This window comes from Cucurbita pepo, chromosome LG14, assembly GCF_002806865.2.
Source record: "Cucurbita pepo subsp. pepo cultivar mu-cu-16 chromosome LG14, ASM280686v2, whole genome shotgun sequence".
Taxonomy (NCBI): Eukaryota; Viridiplantae; Streptophyta; class Magnoliopsida; order Cucurbitales; family Cucurbitaceae; genus Cucurbita; species Cucurbita pepo.
In genome coordinates this window covers 3,092,807-3,109,497 of record NC_036651.1, presented here as the reverse complement: position 1 = coordinate 3,109,497, position 16,691 = coordinate 3,092,807, and the positions used below count along the sequence as shown (strand labels likewise).

The 16,691-nt window shown below is 37.3% G+C and overlaps 3 protein-coding genes across 3 annotated transcripts; 1 reads left to right on the top strand and 2 right to left on the bottom strand.

The window, feature by feature from the left end:
* Positions 1 to 178: 178 nt before the first annotated feature.
* On the bottom strand, positions 179 to 1,191 carry LOC111810592 (protein LURP-one-related 17-like). The gene is made up of 2 exons (XM_023697321.1): positions 867 to 1,191; positions 179 to 720 (listed from the first exon to the last, which is right to left on the bottom strand). Exons 1-2 carry the CDS (start codon positions 1,128 to 1,130, stop codon positions 340 to 342), a joined length of 645 nt encoding a protein of 214 aa, XP_023553089.1. The 5' UTR covers positions 1,131 to 1,191; the 3' UTR covers positions 179 to 339.
* Positions 1,192 to 3,101: 1,910 nt separating this feature from the next.
* On the top strand, positions 3,102 to 11,272 carry LOC111810945 (respiratory burst oxidase homolog protein A-like). The gene is made up of 14 exons (XM_023697805.1): positions 3,102 to 3,931; positions 4,017 to 4,179; positions 4,655 to 4,703; positions 5,418 to 5,531; positions 7,018 to 7,440; positions 8,098 to 8,481; positions 8,590 to 8,685; positions 8,836 to 8,951; positions 9,419 to 9,586; positions 9,684 to 9,840; positions 9,991 to 10,173; positions 10,253 to 10,381; positions 10,630 to 10,708; positions 10,796 to 11,272. Exons 1-14 carry the CDS (start codon positions 3,256 to 3,258, stop codon positions 10,903 to 10,905), a joined length of 2,847 nt encoding a protein of 948 aa, XP_023553573.1. The 5' UTR covers positions 3,102 to 3,255; the 3' UTR covers positions 10,906 to 11,272.
* A 2,688-nt stretch (positions 11,273 to 13,960) lies between these two features.
* Positions 13,961 to 16,405, bottom strand: LOC111810946 (probable membrane-associated kinase regulator 2). The gene is made up of 2 exons (XM_023697806.1): positions 14,763 to 16,405; positions 13,961 to 14,663 (listed from the first exon to the last, which is right to left on the bottom strand). Exons 1-2 carry the CDS (start codon positions 16,081 to 16,083, stop codon positions 14,584 to 14,586), a joined length of 1,401 nt encoding a protein of 466 aa, XP_023553574.1. The 5' UTR covers positions 16,084 to 16,405; the 3' UTR covers positions 13,961 to 14,583.
* Between the last annotated feature and the right edge of the window lie 286 nt (positions 16,406 to 16,691).

The window sequence follows — 16,691 nt, the reverse complement described above, 5'->3', positions numbered from 1 at the left end:
ACTCGGCACATTCTTATTATAAGTTTTCTCCGTACTTGCTAGCACCTAGTAAGTTATTCTGTTCACAATGTAAAATTAGTGGAAACAACGTGTGTAACCTACCCTAAATACTTGCAAATATCTAAAAATGTATACATATAATCAAATTTGTTTATAAATATATAGGCCGAGATTTGTATGAAAATGAAATAGACAATCAAATGTTATTACGCTCATTCTTACAAAAATAGGATTACAAAAAACCCGATCAAAATCAAAACGCACTGCAAAAGAAATTATGCACAAGAACAGAAGAGGAAGAGGAAGAGGAAGATGAAGAGGAAGAATCAAACTGGAATTCTAAGAGAACATCTGATCCAGAGCTAAAACCAGAGCCATAGCCAATCCGGGATCAAAACCAGGAAGAATCACCAGAAGGAAAACCTCCGCCCCAAAGCAAACGCCGCCTTTCACCGCCTCCTTCCTCTTCACCTCCGCCACCACTGTCCTCGACGCGTCCAAAACCTTGCACGATCGCTGACCGTACGAACCTTCCACACTGTACGCATACTTCTTCTCCGAGGTTCTGTAATCGTATACGTATGCGAGCACTTTCGCATTCGGAGCGACATGTAGTATGTTCATGTTCTTCCTCACTCGACATATCGGTTTCTTCCTAGCCCTAGTTTCTCCTCCTACTTCCCCTTCGTACACGCACCAGTTCTCCGCTAGTCCAAGCTTCTAATCAACCAAAACATACACAGTTTAGAATCCAATCCGCCAGAAATTACCGCCAAAATCAGAGCGAGTTACACATTTAGTTCAATTTCATCACAAAGAAGAAGAAGAAGAAGACAAATCAAGCGCGTAGTTGCGCAACGACCGACCTTGGAGCGGCACATTGTAAGGACGGAGTTTCCGAGGCCGTCCATCAGAATCACTTCCTCCGGCCGTCCGGTGTAATTATCGACTCTGTATACGATATTTCCGTTACAATCAATCACTGTGAAGCCGTTACAGGTGAGTAGCAGTGACTTCCTCCACACCGTCAGTGAGACAATCGCGGCGGCGCCGTCGCCGCCTCTCTTGACCTCCTCCGCCGGCTGGGATTCCTGGTGCACTGCTCCGGATGAAGATTTGAAGAAGAGCATCTTAATTCCTTCCGGTGTTCGTTGAATGTTGATTTGTTTTCGAATTTTTGAGGGTTTTAACTCGAAGAGGAAGCAGATATTTATAGACTCTCATTATCAGACGGAACTTGGATCCTCCATGAAAACGATGACTCTGGATCACCAGGTAGGCTCCACGTCTCTCCCTCTCTCTATATATATATTTTTAAATTAATTAATTAATTTTAATATATATTTTTCTTTTGGAATAATGCCACCAATATATTTTTAATTTATATTGTAAATTATAAATATTCATTTCTAAAGTTTATTACTATTTTCACTTGATTTTTTTAATCAAATTAAAATCCTACCAAATAACACTTACTGAGTGATAATGAGCCACGTGTATGCTTAATCTCCACAGCAAGCGACACGTGTAGCTTTACATCTCCTGCTTTCCTTTTCCATTTTTTTATATCGGAATAATTGTTTATAAAATATTATTACGAATAAACATGTTTTTTAGATTAACATAAGCTATTGTGACTTTGCTTTGAGTTTTTTCAAAATGTCTCACAGCAATAAAGATAGTATGTCTCACTTATAAACCCATGATCGTTCCCTAAATTAGCCGATATGAGACTTTCATCATCCAACACCTCTCCTCGAACAAAGTACGTCTCCCCTTCCTTTTTCTTTTAGAGTCCTTTGGAGTCTTAGTCATTTTTTACTATGCCTTCGAGGAGTCGGAGGCTCGACTCCGTTTTCTTTTAGTCCTTTGGAGTCTTAGTCATTTTTTACTATGCCTTCGAGGAGTCGGAGGCTCGACTCCTTTTTCTTTTAGAGTCCTTTGGAGTCTTAGTCATTTTTTTACTATGCTTTCGAGCGAGCCTCCTCTCATTTTTTACTATGCCTTCGAGGAGGAGGCTCTTTTACTACGCCTTCGAGGAGTCGGAGGCTCGACTCCTTTTTCTTTTAGAGTTATTTGGAGTCTTAGTCATTTTTTATTATGCCTTCGAGCGAGCCTCCTCTTTCTTGTAGAGTCCTTTGGAGGCTTAGTCATTTTTTACTATGCCTCCTTGGAGTCTTAGTCATTTTTGCCTCCTTGGAGTCTTAGTCATTTTTTACTATGCCTTCGAGGAGGCTCGGATTTACTAATCTATTGACACGACTAAATTTTAGGGGATGACTCTGATACCATGTTAGACGAACACAATTCTCTATAATGGTATGATATTGTCCACTTTGAGCATAAGCTCTCCTGGCTTTGCTTTGGGTTTCCCCAAATGGCCTCATATTAATGAAGTTAGTATTCCTCACTTACAAAAGCATGATTATTCCCTAAAATAGCCAATGTGGGACTGGGACTTTCATCATCCAACCCCTCCCCTCGAACAAAGTACGCCTCTCTTTAATCGAGACTTGACTCCTTTTTCTTTTGGAGTCTTAGTCATTTTTTACTATGTCTTCAAGGAGGCTCGACTCCTTTCTCTGTTGGAGTCTTTTGTTCGACATTTGAGGATTTATCAATCTATTGGCATGACTAAGTTTTAGGGGATGACTCTGATACCATGTTAAACGAACACGACTCTTCATAATGGTATGATATGCTTTACTTTGAACATAAACTCTCATGACTTTGTTTTGATATTGTCAAGGTGGATCCATAAATATGTTTTAAAAAATTAATATATTTATTAAAATTGCTACAAAAAGAACTAAATAATTTATGAAATTGCTTCAAAATATTTTGAGTTTTTTATGTTTTATAATTTTAAATTTATCACTACAAGATGGGAAAAAAAAAATTAATAAAATAAAATAAGATAGTCTCCCGCCTTTTACTTGGTGTCATGCATAGAGTATTGGAATGGAATGGGTCCATATCAAGGGTATAATGGTAATTAAGATATGACAGCTCAGCATATCCACGGTTTTCCCGTTTATGCAAGATTAGGTACAAATAATTTTTAGTTGGAGAAAATCATTGCCTTCTCCGTTCAGAGAGATTCCTTCAGATTCCGGACGCGCCTTCTCTGCAACTTCTTTGCTCACTACCGATTGGCGGACAGCTGACGACGACGGCACGGGAACGTTCGTCAACTGTTGATGATTAATTAGTTTCACAACCTGGCAGGCACGTTTTCGGTCTGCTAATGAATCAATGACCACAACTGCGGAGCAGGAGTACCGATGCGGATCGGACGACATTACACAACTTGACACGATGATCTTTAAATCGTCGCTGGGAGCGGAGTTCGGCGCGGCGGAGGATTTTGTGGAGGTGACGCTTGATGTGCAAGAAAACAACACGGTTGTGCTTCGAAGTGTTGAGCCGGCGACTGTGATCAATATGGACGATAGCGTCTCTGGCGGTTCTGGAATGCCGGCTTGGACTCCTGCTTCCATTTTGAGATCTACGTCGGCGAAGCGGAGTTCGTCGCATCGGTTTCGGCAGTTTTCTCAGGAACTCAAAGCGGAAGCGAGAGCTAAGGCGAAGAATTTTTCGCACGAGTTAAAAGCCGAATTGAGGCGGTTCTCATTGAGCCGGAGCCATGCGTCTCAGGCATTCGCCGCGTCATCGTTAACCGTGAACACGAACAGTGATGTTGGAGCAGAAAACGGAATGGATTCGGCTTTAGCGGCTAGAGATTTAAGGAGGCAACAAGCAAAGCTTGATCGAACTCGTTCCGGTGCTGAGAAGGCTCTCTATGGATTAAGATTCATAAGCGGCAATAATAAAACGAGGGGCGTCGATACGTGTAGTGAACTTGAGAGCAACTTCAATAAGCTTGCCAAGGACGGTTTTCTCAGCCGCGTCGATTTCGCTCAATGCATAGGTATAAACTGGCTGCAAACAGGTAATTTCAGTATTTTTTGTGGAATTTTTAATTGATTTCGTTGTTTTCCTTTTAAATTTGAAAGGAATGAAAGATTCGAAAGAGTTTGCTCTCGAGCTGTTCGATGCTCTAAGTCGGAGGCGAAGACTTCAGAACTCCGATCGAATTAGTCGAGACGAGCTGTTCGAGTTCTGGTTGCAAATTACAGATCAAAGTTTCGATTCCAGGCTCCAGATCTTCTTCAACATGTAAGAACTCATAGCATACTATGATCTTAATTTCTTTTTTTCAAAGAATGATCAGGATACTTTTTCTCCCTTAATTATTTTCAACAGAAAAAATGTATATTAGCTTCGCACCAGTTTAGCAGTTAGCACAAAAAAAAATTTAACGTTTGAACTTTGGAAATTTTTTTTTTGTTAAAATAAAGGGCATAAATTAATAATTTTTTTTTTTTTTTTTAAATAATTATCGTGTCAATTTATTATTTATTAAATTAATAAAAAAATGAATTATATTATTCTGGAACAAATTTAAAATTAAAATCTTCTAAGTCTAGGAAATAATTAAATGATACCTAAGAGTATTTTGTAAAATTTATAATAAAAGGTAATAATATGCTATCATATATACTCTTTTTAGTTGTTATTTTATGTTTTACAGCAATACTTTGTTTTATTTAAACACCTTGATTTAGTAATTTTAATTAATTATACATGTCAGGGTTGACAAGAATGAAGATGGTCATGTCACCGAACAAGAAGTAAAAGAGGTAAAAATGATATGGCTTAACAACTTCTAAACTCTCATTGAATTTGAATCTGATGGTATTTTTGGCAATAAAAAAATGAATTGCAAACAGCCTTATCTGTTTTTTTTTTTTTTTTTTTTTTNTGTATATATAAAACTATACGTGTATGATAAGATTAGGAAGAAAAATTCAAATTATTCATATATTTTAGCCTACAGAAAAGAGGAATGATATAATTTTAAATCTATCATACAACTAACATAGAGCTACTTGTATATTTTATGAATTGGTCGTGATATTATTAACATTTTTTTTTATACCAACTTCAACTAAAATATAAACAAAAAGTGACCCTTGGTTGGTGGGATCCGGTAGCCTTTATTAAAGTCCCGAATATTATAAAGTAAATGCCATTGACATTCATCTAAAAATAAAATTATTAAATAAACAAGAATGCCGGCATTCTGTTCTGACTTTTTCTTTCTTGTCATGGTATGGAAGAATTATGGAGTATGAAGAAATGGTATCTTGAACTCTTCAACACTTCAAAAAATTTCAGCGCCATATTCTATATTCTGTGCCAAATTATTATAATTTGGTTCCATAATTGTGGTTAGTTAATTAGAGTTTGAATGCATTTGTTTAATTTTCATAATTTCAATTATAACTTCTTGCCAAGAACAATTTCATGGTTGATTTGTCTAACTTTATATTTTATATTTCTGGGATTGGTAGATTATCATGCTAAGTGCATCCGCCAACAAGCTATCTAGACTAAAGGAACAAGCGGAGGAATATGCAGCTCTAATCATGGAAGAATTAGACCCTGAAAGATTAGGTTACATCGAGGTCTGTTTTTTTTTTTAAATTTTATTTTATTATTTATGATACAATTTTAATCAACCTGTCTCTTAAAACTCCAAACTAGTAATTACAACCATTTAGATATAAGGTTTTATAGAGGAATCAATTTAACATAATTTAAAAGATGAAAAATCACTCCTATTAACTAAAATTGGCTTTATATATTTTGATTCGAATTTTTATTCAATATTATCTTAATTCAATATTTAAAATTTTTTTATGAAAATTCTTGGATTTTTTTATTAAAAAAATCTTATAAAATGGAATTCTAAAGATTTTAAATTAATTCAATTATTAGTTTTTAATTAAACCAATCAAATTAAGGAGATCTTAAAAATATAATATTTTCTTATTTCATGGTCTTAAACACATGATAATTAATTATTCTTTAAAATTGTAGGTTTCTCGTTCTTAAAAAAAATGTTGATAATGTTACTTCTAAATTAATTAGCATTCTCAAACTTTTAATTGCATTGTTCAACTGTCCCTCTTTCCACGATTCCAGGGCGGGTAGCCATTCGTTTACTTAGGTTTTCAATTTCTTTGCCAAAAAAGAAAAATGTTTTCAATCTTTTTTCGGTAAGGTTGTTCTCAATTAGGTTGGTCACCTTCAAATAACTTTTGGTTGAATGATCATTTTCCCCTCCTTTCGGATTTTGATTGTCAATTTGTTGATTTAGTTTTATAAACATCAATCTGTTGCTCTAACAACTCTGACCATGGGAATATGGTTGGAAAAAATATCACGAAGTATGATCTATACCTCTATAATTGCTGGTGGTAGACGTTAGCGCTAGTATTGCACTGCCACTAGGCTGCACCTAATACGCCCAGTTCCTAGCAACCTGGAATCATATCATTGATACCCATGGAATTGGATTTTGTTATCGGAAACTTGTATCATGTCTTATTTAATTTTGGTGGAAGCTCAAATTTTGATGGATTGGCTTCTTTAGATTAGAAAAAGTTGCAACTAAGTCTAGATTTATAGAGCATGGTTCCTTTCAATTTTTAGAAGCGGATCCATATCCTTACAATTAACGCCAATAAATTGGTAACTATTTCTTCATTAACAAGTTGAAATCTATCTGGATGAATTTTATGAACTGCAATGCGGATTAAAAACATTTCTCGAAATACTGAGCATTGAGCAAAAGCCTTGCAGTTCAGGAGTAACTATTTTATGTTTGCCGCATAAAGAGCGAGTATAATCATAGCTAAAATTAAGGTGCATGTTCATATGAACTTCAATTGATTAAAGCTACATACGATTAAAAAAAATCATCTTTAACTTTATTCGCGAAAATTTTAATTTATGTATTGGATTATTTCTTAAAATCTTAAACTAATAATTGTGATTGTAGTGCATAGATGTTTCTCATGCAGTAGTGGCGTAGTTAGTTTTCAAGAACATTGACAGAATTCTGACTACTGATGAATTTTTTACTTCTTCCGTTGAACAATCTTTCAGCTATGGCAATTGGAGACACTTCTGCTGCAAAAGGACACATATATGAACTACAGTCGAGCCCTCAGCTTCACCAGCCAAGCCTTGAGCCAGAACCTACAAGGCATTCGACGAAGAAGCCCAATTAAAAAGTTTAGCACGAAAGTGCTCTACTTTCTGCGAGAGAATTGGAAACGAATTTGGGTTTTGACACTATGGATTATGATCATGGTTGGGCTTTTCACATGGAAATTTCTTCAGTATCGACATAAAAACGCCTTCAGAATTATGGGATACTGTCTCACCACGGCAAAGGGTGCGGCTGAGACCTTGAAGTTCAACATGGCTCTCATTCTTTTGCCAGTTTGTAGAAATACCATTACTTGGCTAAGGAAAACAAGAATAGGGTACTACGTCCCTTTCGACGACAACATCAATTTTCATAAGGTACACGCTGACCCTGCCATTCTCATCATTGCTTTATTTGAGTATTGATCCATCTGCTTCTCAACAGTTTCTAGGGCTGTCTAATCTGTCTTCTTTTTTCATTGGTCTTTTTTAAGCGAGGAAAGTTACGATCTCGGAGGTTAAATTAAAATTTCAAGTATCTGTTCTTGACCTGGATATAGAAGATATATATTCCGAAATTATTAGATGGTCTAAATCGTAGTTTCAAATTTGTGTGTAGTTTCCAAGTTACTCGGAAGTTTCTCCCTACCAATGTGTACTGGAGTTAGTGAAGAACGTACTGATTTTACTAAGAAAGAAGGATTGCTTGCTTCAATCTTTGAATTGGTCATATATATGTTGCGTCGAAGGAAATTTCAAATATGTGGTTTTTGGGTCTTAATGTTTAATTGACACGGGTGTATCGTGGTGTAACTTGGATATCTCTTGTAAGTCAAGGTTGGCTAAGAGTCATCAGGTACCACTCAGTTTACCATGATATTGTTAATTGCAAGAATGAAATAGTTAAAATACTATAGCCATTGAGGTTCCTATGTTCATTTCTTCTGAATGCCCCTGCAAGTTTCCCCAGAACTTGGAATATTTTTTATGTACGTAGCATCACTTTATCACTCTTTGGTTGTCTTACCTGTGTAGACAATTGCGGTGGCCATTATAGTTGGCATCATTCTCCACGCTGGAAACCACCTAGCATGTGATTTTCCAAGGCTGCTTAATTCCTCTGAAGCTGACTATGCGTATGTGATTGATGACTTCGGCAAGAATAAGCCCAGCTATATGGACCTTGTTAAAGGGGTTGAAGGTGTTACAGGAATCATAATGGTGATTTTCATTGCAATAGCTTTCACACTTGCAACACGATGGTTTAGGAGAAACCTCATTAAGCTACCCCACCCTTTTGATAGACTCACTGGATACAATGCCTTCTGGTATTCACACCACTTATTCATTCTTGTTTACATATTGCTCATCATTCACGGCTTGTTCCTCTATCTCGTGCACAAATGGTATCTTATGACGGTAATCAGTTATGGTTTTCTTTAGCTTTAGCTAATGCCTCACAACTAAGTGTTCCTTCACATTATACTAAATTAAGAGTTGCTTAACGTACTAATTTCATGACTTCAGACTTGGATGTATGTCGCTGTTCCAGTTTTGCTGTATGCTGGAGAGAGGATCCTGAGATTCTTCCGCTCTGGATCATATAGTGTTCAAATCCAAAAGGTTTGTTTGAATTAAGAAATAAAATTGCACCAAAAAGAACTATGGGTTACATGTGGTCCATATCTCAACTAATATATTTCTGATTTATAAATTACCACTGAAATGTGTGTGGCTTTCTCTTCTCTTATCTTTCCTTTGTGATGCATTTAGGTAGCCATTTATCCTGGAAATGTTCTCAAATTGCAAATGTTCAAGCCGCCTCAATTTCATTACAAAAGTGGACAGTACATGTTTGTTCAGTGTCCTGCAGTTTCTCCCTTTGAATGGTAATGAAAAACCAGATTTTCTAACACTTAGTTTTTTGAATAAGCTTCCAATACAACCCTTTAGTAAGCTAAATACAAAACTAATACTTCAAGAGATAAACGAGCACATATCCTCCATGTTGACTTCACCGCTCATTCACAATTTTCTTCAAGATTTCATTTGTTTCAATCAATATTTATGTACCTCTAAAAATGACTGTTTTACAGGAAGAAACAAATCAGATATTTAAAACAGTAATGTAAATCATAGTTTGAACTCTTGGTGATGAATGGATCTTAGGTAACTTTTGGATCAACTTTGTGAACACTGAACGGTATGCCCATATTAGTATTTCTTAAGACTTTTTTCCTTCCAAAATTGTTTCTTTCTAGGTTCTATGAAATATACTAAATTTAATTTGTTACATATAAATAAACTTCCTTATTTTCACTTCAAGTCACCATCAAATGCTGAACTTTGCATGCAGGCATCCATTTTCAATTACCTCGGCTCCTGGAGATGACTACCTTAGTATCCATGTACGGCAGCTTGGTGATTGGACCCAAGAGCTTAAAAGGGTTTTTTCTGAGGTTTGTGAGCCTTCCCTCTCCGGCAAGAGTGGTCTTCTAAGAGCTGATGAAACTACCCTTAAAAGGTTAATATTTTCCTTATAATATTCCTTTCCTAGACCTCCTTTTAGCATGCTGCATTTCCTTCATATTAATGTTGGAAATTTATTATGCCCATGTCAGTCTGCCAAGGCTTTCAATAGATGGACCATATGGTGCCCCAGCACAGGATTATCATAAATATGATGTGCTACTACTTGTTGGTCTAGGCATTGGGGCTACACCTTTCATCAGCATTTTGAAGGATTTGTTGAACAATACTGTGAAAATAGAGGAGCAGGTAATGACTTGTGCGGATGTATTCTGACTCCGAGGGACATAGTTTCTTTTGTGTCTGCTTCTATTGTAATCAATCAGTTTGTCACAATCTAATAGCCCCGTAATTTGAAAAGGACAATACAAATGTGCTTATACACATTGATTCTCTCAGGATTCATCTACTGGTATCACTAGCGTTGGAAACCTCAGTTATGTGAACAAAAATTCTCAAGCTCCTAAAAGGAAGAATTGTCTGAAGACCACAAATGCCTACTTTTATTGGGTAACTAGAGAGCAAGGGTCATTTGATTGGTTCAAAGGTGTTATGAATGAAATCTCCGAGCTGGATCAAAGGGTAATTCATGTCTGTATGTTAGCAATTGGATTTCATGGCATGGCTGTTAATTGGGAATTTCAATTGTTTTGAGTTTTAGGGGGTAATTGAGATGCATAACTACCTTACAAGTGTGTATGAGGAAGGAGATGCTCGTTCAACTCTCATTACCATGGTTCAAGCCCTCAATCACGCTAAGAATGGAGTAGATATCGTGTCTGGCACCAGGGTAAAATCACAATCCTTCACTGCAGTTTCTAATACCTCTTTTTCAGATCCTTTATTATGTTTACTGAAGTAAATGTACAAACTTGAAAATTATGCCAAATATGCAATCAACCAAACCCTAAAAAAAATAGCGAGGAATTTTAAGTGCTCCTATATTGACTAACAAATTTTGTGGCCATATTAGTCCTTGATTCACAGTGTCATCGTTTAGACATCCCCATATTAAAGCTTTTGTTGGCCCCAATGCAGGTGCGAACCCACTTTGCCAGGCCTAACTGGAAGAAAGTTCTCAGCAAAATCAGTTCCAAGCACTGTGGTGCAAGGATAGGTTGGTTGATTTCAACTATATAACAGTAGAAACTTATCAAATAAATCTTACCTTTTCTCATATTGTGGTTTTGACATTTTCTACTAGGTGTCTTCTATTGCGGTGCTCCAGTTTTGGCCAAAGAACTTGGCCAGCTCTGCCATGAGATTAATCGAAACGGTTCGGCCAAGTTAGATTTTCACAAGGAACATTTTTAAGATAAGTTTGGATGCATCACTTTCTCCCTCATTCTCATCTCAAAAATATGTCGAGATTAAAAATTTCTAGAATTGTAGAAGTCATGAAAAAGAAAAAGAATAAAAGAAATAAGATTTATAACTTGTAGAGACTAGGTAGGAAAGCAGAGACGAAAAAAAAGAGTTGAGTTATACCAGGTGACTTTGTAGATTTAGCCATATTAGTCCAAGCACAATCACAAATAAACATTATGGTTTAGTAGGATTAGGAATTTTAAACAGGCTGAGTTCTTATATTTAGAGAGGGAATTTTTGTTATTACTATTGTTCCTTGAACGCCATGTGATCATCCCATAAAAGTACAGCGTCAAATTTTTTTTCTTCGAAATTAATGGACACTTCTACTCTTGTAATCATTGAACTTATGGTAATGCCTTATATGGATCTCTATTTTAAAAATCATGTTATACTACTTCCATATTTTGCTTGCTTAATATTCTCTGTCCAAATTTCCTTAATAAGGATCATGGTGATATACATGCTTGGCATATCTTAACATCTATATCAAGCTCTATCTGCTTTTTCTAGAAAATTTCAAGGTTGGGACTGGAGAGAACGAAGAGCTGTACTAAGATCTTGAAGCATGGCAAGTCTTGTGGTATGTCATTGCCATATTATCTTGTTCTAGGTGTTATTTTGACATTCGACTAAAGATTTTGATAGAAAAACCATTTATTAAGACAAAGCACATTTACATAAAATTTAGGGAATAGTTGAGTTACTTGACACACGATTAGTCGTGAAACTACAATCTTATTGTTGAAAGGATAACATAGCAAGTTTGTTATATAATGACTCAAGAACTTTTGAGCTTTAGATAAATGTCCTGTTTTCTAAAAACTTGTTTTCCTAACCTCTTACCTGGCGAGGGCCGTAAAAACCAAGCTTTGATAGGGGACAAAGAAACCTTTTGAATATCGTCTCGGATTCATACATTTCCCCGGTCACAATCTCGGCTAAGAAGAGACCGGGAAGGAAGGCATGGACTTCCTGTTTGAAATCGAACGGGAAGACGAATGATCGATTGTTGGGAAAGGAGTCCCACATTGACTAATTAAGAGGAGTCTCACATCGACTAATTAAAGTGTTTATTATAGATTTACTTGAATACATCAGACCTTTTAGGAAAACCAAAAGTAAAACCATGAGAGTATATGTTCAAAGTGGACAATATTATATCATGGGGAGCTCTGTAATTCCTAACGTGGTCCGCTAGTTCGAGTCACCAGGAAGGAATGGGGCGACTGGTTGTCGTGTTTGGTAGAAGGAAACAACGAGGAGGAAGAAGAATACAGAGTGAAGTGAAGACGAGTACCGATGACGTCAATGGGTTAGAAAAACAAGTTTCTAGAAAACGAATCATTTATCTTAAAGCCCAATTGTCTTTTAGTAATAATTGGCTAGCTTGTTAGGCAATTTTAGCTCTATAGTTGCTTTAGTGGATAATCTCTCAGTAAATAGAAGCTTCATATTTGTACTAAGGATGAATGATCATTAGGAACAACTTTTGACTTTGAATAATGATAGACATTTGGCAAATGGAATTTTTGGAGAATGCATTAGGATGCATTACTAGCAGTAAAAAGCCTTTATACGTCCATGATCTCAGCTGAAGAAATCTAACGTATTATTAATCAGTTTAAATCTGATTATCCATTAGAATGACTCAGATCAAGAGGCATTCCAAAGCCTCCCAATAGACATAGTATAGTGGTGCCTCTGATCCTCGTTTAAAATTGTAGGAGAATCACAAGACAAAAAGGATGAAGACGAGGTCTCCTCTTCCTTAGATCCAGACATATATGACAAATTCAAAACTAAATTAGAAACAAAACAAGTCCTCACATGTCGACTCGAAGAATCCTATTTGAAAATTAGAAACCCATTGTTTATGATGAGTTAATTGATGTCTAGAAGGGAAGAACTGCTGGTCAACCTCTGTAGCTTCACATGTAGGAGACATTATACTTACAATTAATCATCTGCCTAATCTCTGTCTCCCGTTGACTTAAAAAGGATAGGAATGAAAAAGGGAAATGGAGATGTGAAAAATACCCGTGTTCATATACTACCATAAATGTACATCTCTGTAAAAGCCCAAACCCACCACCAGTAAATATTATCTCTTTGGACTTTCTCTTCTAAGTTTCCTTTCAAGATTTTAAAATGCGTGCATTAGGGAGAGGTTTTCACACATTTATAGAGAATGTTTCTTGTTCTCCTCCCCAACCAATATAGGATCTCACAATCCACCTCTTTTAGGGGCCCAATATCCTCACTATCACACCACTCGATATCTGATTCTAATACCGTTTGTAACAGTTCAAGCCTACCGCTAGTAGATCAGGTACTCTTTGGGGTTCCCCTTCTGGGTTTCCCCTCAAAGTTATAAAACGAGTGCACTAAGGAGAAATTTTCACATGTTTATAAAGAATATTTTTCGTTCCCTTTTCCAACCAATGTGAAACCTCACAATCTCATATAATGCCCTGGCCTCTGCACCTGATCAAGTTGGATATTAATTTTTCAATGGCAACACAGAAGAAAAAGGAGAGGGAAAAGGGTTGTTGTACAGTACAATCAAAGGAGAGTCTGAATCATTATACTTGTGAGATTTTGTAAGTTTCTGCCTCCTTCATTCAACTCTTCATCTTCTTCCTCCAATGAATGATGAAGATTTTAAGCAAGAAAACTTCTATCACATAGTTTAGCTTTTTAGAGTAAATAGTAAGGGCAGAACAACTTAGAAGGAGAAAAAGAAACAGAACTCAGAAAGGTCCAAAAACCCTCTGTTGGAAAAAATCTCCACCATCCATTGAGACAATAATACGTTTATATGTACTCCAAAAGATATTGAAACATAGAAAGAAAAAACAACCATGATATGGAACAAGATAGCATTCCCAGAAGCAGTGATTCTCATGGGACCAAATCAAAACCTTATGTCTTGAAAAGACAGAATTGAATCCATATATAAATACCTAATATTTTAAAAACTTTAGCTCAAGATTTCAACTGATTCATGAATATGGAGACCCATCATCATTAACCTCCATAAAGGCATTCAATAAATCCCCACATGCTTCCCTTTCTTCTTACTTTTAGACCATAATCCATTGGATAAAACAAGAAATGGAGAGAGAAAAGAAAACAGAACAAACAAAGAAACTCATTTTCACTATTTAAGTAAAACCCACTTTTCCCCACTTCTCTGACCACTAAACACACCATTTTTTGCCACAGAGAACACCCTAAGTTAAGACCCACATCCTTTACCAATCTCAAAAGCCAAAAAAAGCAACATAGTTTCATAGCACCCACTTGAGCTCAGTGGTTTTTCAGCTCCAATTGGTATAGGCAAAGGAAAAATCACATACTTAGGGGCAACGCTCTTGGTTTGTGTGCATCTTTCTACTGATTACAAAAAACGCATACAATCCAATATTTCTTCCCTTCTTCTCTTTTCCCTTCAATGGAAAGATTGAACTTTTACTTAGAAGCCACCCCAGGAATTCAATCCTAACCCAACACAGCTGGCTGCATATGTTACATATACTACACATATTTATATATAAAGCGAGAGAAATCTTCAGGATATCGATCAAAAATTTCCCGCCGTTTCTGTCGGCTTTAATCTGATCATTGTTTTTCTGTTAAATCTGAAGGTTTCTCACGCAGAGTGTCGCTTACTGACCTTGATAGCAAGGAAGACTCTGAATCTGTCATTGAAAGAAATTATCCGTTAATGAAGAGAAGAAGAAGAAGAAAAGGGTTAATTTTTAATACAAGTAACGGAATAGTTAGACAGTTTTATTCACCTCGAGATGCGTTGAAGGATCTCTTGCAATGGAGAATCGCGCTCTGGATTCCGTCTTGTTGCTGGATAAGCGAATCGTCCCTTCTCGAGGGAGCCATCCCTGGTGGCGCCGCTGCTACGGCGGAGGAAGCTGACCGACTTTTCCCCAAATGCTTGCAAACTACTCTTAGCTTAGCCGGCATGTTCCTGCCCTTGCTGTTGGCGGTGGTTGTTGGTGCTTGCACTTGCACACCATCTGTCTGTGTCTGTGTCTCTGTCTCTGTCTTTGTCATGGGTTTCTCCAACGGCGGCGAGGTGGGTGGCGGTGCACCGGACTTGGCTCCGGCTGCCCCCAAAATAAGCTGCCCGGATAGCCTGAACTTCTCGCCGTATCTCCTTGAAACCCGAATGTACAGAGGCTTCACCATCTTCAAGTACTTTTGCATTATTACGTCTTTGGAGAATCGATTTTCCTCCGAAGTTAGTTCATCGGAGCTTTGTTTCTGGGGTTTATTGTTGTTGTTGTTGTTGTTGCTGCTGCTGGTAGTTCCTCCGGAGCCTCTTGAACTGTTGTCTCTGGTAAACAGAGACATGATCGGAACTTCCTCCACCTTAAGTTTCACAGCGAAAAGCTTACTTTTCGTCTGGTTCTGTTCTTTTCCCGGTTGGTTCTCGTTTTTCTCCGGTGGGATTTCCGTCGTCTCTTCCTTCACCTCAGTTTTGGTCATTTCCCCAACAGATCCATCTGTCTCTGGTTTCTTTTCCCCGTTCGATTTCGACTTCTTGAGACCCGACATGAATACCCTAAACTTGGCAGCTGATTTCAACAATGTGACACGAAGCTGCGGCCTGGCGTTTGGTTCAGAACCGCCATTGGAGGAGGCTTCAACTGGGACAAGCTTTCCCTTGAAAAACAAGTCATCAGAAGGAGAAAACGCGAGATTGGCATCGGCATGTTCGTTGCTAGAGCCAGATGACAGCGTGAAGTTGAACTCTCTCTCACCATCCGAATCCCCATCTTCTTCATCATCATCTTCTTCTTCTCCTTCACTTCCACCAGCACAGTTTCTCCTCCCCTCATCATTTCCCCCCTGTTTTCGACTCTCATCCTCATCAGGAACAGCAAACTCCAAATCAAAGAACGGCCCATCATCCTCATCATTCTCCTCATCACTTTCCGCCTGGTTCTGCGGCACGGCGGTGACAACACTGACAGCGCCGGCAGCAGAGCAATTTCCATTAAAAGCAAAATCAACGGTGGCAGCAGCAACAGCAGCAGCAGGAGGAGGAAGAGTAGCACCGCCGCCCCCTCTCCAGTATTTGAGCAAGCTGAAGCTTTCCATGGTTGGGAGAGCCAGAATAGAGGAATGGGTTAGGTTTAGAGAAGAAGGGGGTAAAAAGGAAAAGAGAAGCAAGTAAAAGATAAGTTGGAAAAGGAGGTCCCTTGAGGTCGAGGTCAGTCAGAGGTTTCAGGAGAAGGACGATGGTAATGGTTGTTGCACTTTGCAGGTCTGAAAATGGGAGTGTGTCACAGAGTTGGTAAAGAAATACCCTTCTTTACCAAAGAAGAAAGATAAGATTTTTACGTTTATTTTCTCCCATCTCCATTATATCTTCTTCACAACCTTAACTCTGCCTTCAATTAAATTGATGATGGCGGAATTCATTATTGGGGTCAAAATTAAATAAATGGGTGGAGACATGTCAACTCCCAACCTTTTAATTAGGGTTCACTTTAATTTTCAAAATTTTCAATTTTTTTAGTTTATAATACTAGTTTTTACAGTCAATAAATATGAAATATATATATATATATACTTTTTTTAAATGTATTAGGGTTGAATTTTGAAGACAATATTAACACCAAAATTGGGTATAGATAATTAAAAGAAAAATTGGATTATTTACTATTTTTGGGTTTGGAGTCCAATTTCCCATAATAATATGATGA

Coding starts and splice junctions, on each gene's coding strand:
- LOC111810592 (XM_023697321.1), bottom strand. CDS start 1,130: ATGCTCTTCTTCAAATCTTCATCCGGAGCAGTGCACCAGGAATCCCAG. Junction 721..866: donor TTACAATGTGCCGCTCCAAG/GTCGGTCGTTGC, acceptor TTGGTTGATTAG/AAGCTTGGACTAGCGGAGAA.
- LOC111810945 (XM_023697805.1), top strand. CDS start 3,256: ATGACCACAACTGCGGAGCAGGAGTACCGATGCGGATCGGACGACATT. Junction 4,704..5,417: donor CCGAACAAGAAGTAAAAGAG/GTAAAAATGATA, acceptor TGGGATTGGTAG/ATTATCATGCTAAGTGCATC. Junction 5,532..7,017: donor AAAGATTAGGTTACATCGAG/GTCTGTTTTTTT, acceptor ACAATCTTTCAG/CTATGGCAATTGGAGACACT.
- LOC111810946 (XM_023697806.1), bottom strand. CDS start 16,083: ATGGAAAGCTTCAGCTTGCTCAAATACTGGAGAGGGGGCGGCGGTGCT. Junction 14,664..14,762: donor ATCCTTCAACGCATCTCGAG/GTGAATAAAACT, acceptor TTTCAATGACAG/ATTCAGAGTCTTCCTTGCTA.